The 4,363-nt window shown below is 42.9% G+C and overlaps 1 protein-coding gene across 1 annotated transcript; it reads right to left on the reverse strand.

Annotated features, from left to right (window-relative positions):
• Positions 1 to 3,220: 3,220 nt before the first annotated feature.
• LOC109488717 (olfactory receptor-like protein OLF4) lies at positions 3,221 to 4,152 on the reverse strand. The gene is given in 3 exon segments (XM_034653387.1): positions 3,221 to 3,301; positions 3,303 to 4,032; positions 4,034 to 4,152. Coding segments are annotated over 3 exon segments (930 nt in total).
• Between the last annotated feature and the right edge of the window lie 211 nt (positions 4,153 to 4,363).

The following is a 4,363-nucleotide window of genomic DNA, read 5'->3' on the forward strand; positions in this document are numbered from 1 at the left end:
CACAGGCAGCTGACTCTGACTTAAGAGGGGTGGGAGACAGCACTTCTAATGGGGAAGAGAGCAGGTGTTAATATGGATGTTGAACAACAAATTAAATTTAAGTAATTCACATGATAGACTAATTTTTATCTATAAATAGATTAAGTTACAAATGGAAACGTAATAATAAGATCCCATAAAGTGGCTGGGACAGGAGAGCATTACAGCCACACATGACACCATGGTTAAGCCTTAGAAAAAATACGTAGAGATTCACACCTGACTTCAGACAAATGAGGACACAGCAGAGATCAGAAATGCTCCCTAGCATATAATTCCAGTTGATTGTGAAGATGTTATGCTATCCCATTTGACAAGGACAGCCTGTTACACAGCAAAAGCTGATGGAGACAACAATCCAAGTGAACAGATATGAAGCGATCAGAACAGGGCTCCCTCTGGGATGGTTTGAAGGATGTGCACGTTTGTGCAGAAGAACTGGTGACCACATGACCAGCAGGGCATCCAGCTCTCCTGTGAAGCATCCTCTGATCATGCAGGTGGAAAAGATTTCTGAGCGGGAAGGAGGGAAGAAATGGGTGATACATTGTTGGTGGGAATGCAAGTTGGTACAGCCACTCTGGAAAACAGTGTGGAGGTCCCTTAAAAAGTGAAAAATTGAGCTACCCTATGACCCAGCCATTGCACTCCTGGGTATTTACCCCAAAGATACAGATGTAGTGAAGAGAAGGGCCATATGCACCCCAATGTTCATAGCAGCATTGTCCACAATAGCTAAATCATGGAAGGAGCCGAGATGCCCTTCAGCAGATGACTGGATTAAGAAGATGTGGTCCATATATACAATGGAATATTGCTCAGCCATCAGAAAGAACGATTTCTCAACATTTGCTACAACATGGACGGCACTGGAGGAGATAATGCTAAGTGAAATAAGTCAAGCAGAGAAAGACAATTATGATATGGCTTCACTCATCTATGGAACATAAGAAGTAGGAAGATCAGTAGGAGAAGAAAGGGATAAAGAAAGGGGAGTAATCAGAAGGGGGAAAGAAGCATGAGAGACTATGGACTCTGAGAAACAAACTGAGGGCTTCAGAGGGGAGGGGGCTGGGGGAATGGGATAGGCTGGTGATGGGTAGTAAGGAGGGCACGTATTGCATGGTGCACAGGGAATAATAAGCGACTAATGAATCCTGGAACTTTACATCAAAAACTAAGGATGTACTGTATGGTGACTAACATAATATAATTTTAAAAATATTATTATAAAAAAACCAAAATGGGTGATGCTGATATTGTTCATTCATTGTCCCTTAGCATTTGTGACAAATATTAAGAAAGGGGGTTACTCGTGTGACAATAGTGTCATATTATCAGGTAGCATTGGAAGTTTTCAAGTAGAAACAGAAGATAATTCTGGAATAAATATATATGGCACTAACTGACCCTTCACCTCAAGGAATAAACCCCCTCAGTTGTGGACACCAATGTGCAATATTTCCACAAATACATTCGCTGCATGAATAAGAAATATTTTGCACAGTAAGAAGATGAGTGCGATGAAATTTTGCTTCCTCATATTTATGGTCGTCTCTGATGCTAAGAATGTATTAGATAGATCTATTTATTCGTATTTGTCTTTCCATGCAGACCCCACTGGGAGACATACACATGCTGACAGTGCCTGCAGTGGCTAGGGTGGGCTTCCTGGACACTGAGCTGAACCACAACGTAGAACCAGGAGACCAGTTAGGGAATACAGGAGCATGTTTGTAGAGTAAGTGCCTGACATGAAGCTTTTGATTTCTGAAGCCTCCATTTCAAAGATGACTAATCAAATTAACATATTGCCAGTTGTGTGTATGACACAATTACTATATTAGCACGCAGGCCACCCACCAAGTACCGATTTAGAAAGCCCTGGTAATCTAGATAACTACCATGAGTGACCCTACTTTCCCCTTTCTGTGCCAAATTCTAGTAGGGTTCTCTTTGTATGTTTTGTTGGTATTTTTAAGCACTGTAGGAAAATATTTTATTGTATTCTCTTTAATTTTTTATTTGAGTATATAGACACATGATGTTACATAAGATACACACGTACAACAGAGTGATTCATTGTCTCTCTGTTTTGCTCTGTTCACCTCAAGTGTACCTGCCCTCTGTCCCGTTATATCACTGTTACAATGTCATTGGCTGCATTCCATATGCTGTGCCTTCCCATTCCCATGATTTATTCATTGCATATCTCCATCTCCAGTCTCCTTCACCAAATTTGTCCACCCTCCAACTCCACCCGTGTTTTAAATTCACCAATAAAGAAATGAGCGAAAGTCCCTAACCACCCACCCATGGACCCCAATGAAGACAGATCCCTTAGCAGCGCTCAAACTCTCTCCCTCTCAATGCCTCTCTCCCCCTCTGAGACCTCCCCCAATGGCCTTTGGGACCTATGTGCCCTCCAGGACCTGTGAGGAATAAACCTGGTTTTGTTAGAGTCTCTGATGGGTGCTGCTGAGGCCTGTCTTGCAGTCACAATGAGAACCCAAGGGCTGGTGCAGCCACAGCAGAGGCTCTGGTCGGGGAAGCATCTGTGGAAAATGTCCACAAGCTCAGGGTGCAGGGGGTGCCCGGGCTTTCCTAGCCTGAGCATCCCTGTCAGGAGCCTGAGACTTAACCAGAACAAGGTTAGAATCCATATTATCAGGACGAGGAGTGAAGGTAGTGATGTGAAAAGACTGACAGACTCTAGATGAAAACTGGAGTTTTATATTTTCACCTACAATAAAATTATATAAAGGGCTTAGTGACCAAGTATACTTCTCTTTCCATAAGAATATACAACCCATGATTATTATTTGAGGAAAGCTGGGGAAAATTTACTTGGCAGGATTTAAGTTCTTTGAAATGAGATTATTTTTAAGGAATCTAACCTGCCCCATGTAAGATACAGAAATTTCTAGGCATTTGTAATTCAAGCTTGGGAAAACATTGAGGACATATGAAAATGGAGAAAGGGGAAAACTATGTATCAGACAAGCAGAAGCTTAATAAAGTAAATACTTAAATGCATGGAGAAGTTGAATTCAAACAAATGGAAATTCCAGGAAATAAATAGAAGGAGCAGATTCCACTTCCACATTCTGATCAACGAATAGCAGCTGCTGGCTCTGAGGCTGGGAGCCCTGCATTTCTTCAGCCCCAGGACAATGGGCCCTCACATCACTGGAACCCCAATGATTCTTTTCAGAGCCCTCTTTATGTCTCTGTTCCTCAGACTGTAGATGAAGGGGTTCAGGCATGGGCGTGGCCACCGTGTACATCACCGAGGCCACTGCACTTGCGTGGGAGCTCTGGGTAGCAGCAGAGCTAAGGTATACACCGAGCATCGTGCAATAAAATAAACAGACAACTGAGAGGTGAGATGCACAGGTGGAAAATGCTTTATACTTGCCCTGAGCTGATGATATTCTAAGTATGGAGGAAACTATCTTAGAATAAGAGTAAAGGATCCCAACAAAAGCACCCCCACCCAGCAGGACAGCTGCAAAATACATCACCACGTTATTAAGAAAGGTGTCAGAACAGGCGAGTTGGACCATCTCATTGAGTTCACAAAAAAAGTGGGAGATTCGGAAGTGTGTACAGAAGGACAGCCGCAACATCATTAAACTTTGTAACAAGGAATTCAGGATACACATGACCCAGGACACCAGAACCAGCAGTCCACAGAGCCGGGGGTTCATGATGACCGTGTAGTGCAGGGGGTGACAGATGGCCACAAACCGGTCATAAGCCATCACACTCAGAAGAAAGACGTCCAACACGGCAAAGAGTGTGAAAAAGTACATCTGCGTGATGCAGTCTGCAAAGGTTATGACTTTGCTCTGAGTCTGGATGTTCCACAACATCTTGGGGATGGTGGTGGAGGTGAAACAGATGTCTACAAAGGACAGGTTGGCCAGGAAGAAGTACATGGGGGTGCGGAGGTGGGAGTCAGAGCTGACGGCCAGGATGAGGAGCAGGTTTCCACACAGTGATCAGGTACATGGAGAGGAAAAGCCCAAATATGAGGGGCTGCAGTTCTGGGTCCTCTGAAAATCCCAGAAGAAGAAATTCTGAAATTTGTGTACCATTTTCTGGTTCCATGTAGTGGAGGTGACTTCCAGGAAAGATGGAAATAGCATGACCGATTTTTATGCAATTGTGCATTACTTACATATTTGAAATGGTACATTTTATATTTTGCAATATAAATTTATTTTAATATTTTGTGTATGGATATGGTGTCCTATAAGAGAGTCCCCAATGTCATCTTAGTTATTCGATTTTTCCTTCAACAGATTTTTTTCCCTAATGG

This window comes from Ailuropoda melanoleuca, unplaced genomic scaffold (genome assembly GCF_002007445.2).
Source record: "Ailuropoda melanoleuca isolate Jingjing unplaced genomic scaffold, ASM200744v2 unplaced-scaffold8310, whole genome shotgun sequence".
In the NCBI taxonomy this organism is placed as follows: domain Eukaryota; kingdom Metazoa; phylum Chordata; class Mammalia; order Carnivora; family Ursidae; genus Ailuropoda; species Ailuropoda melanoleuca.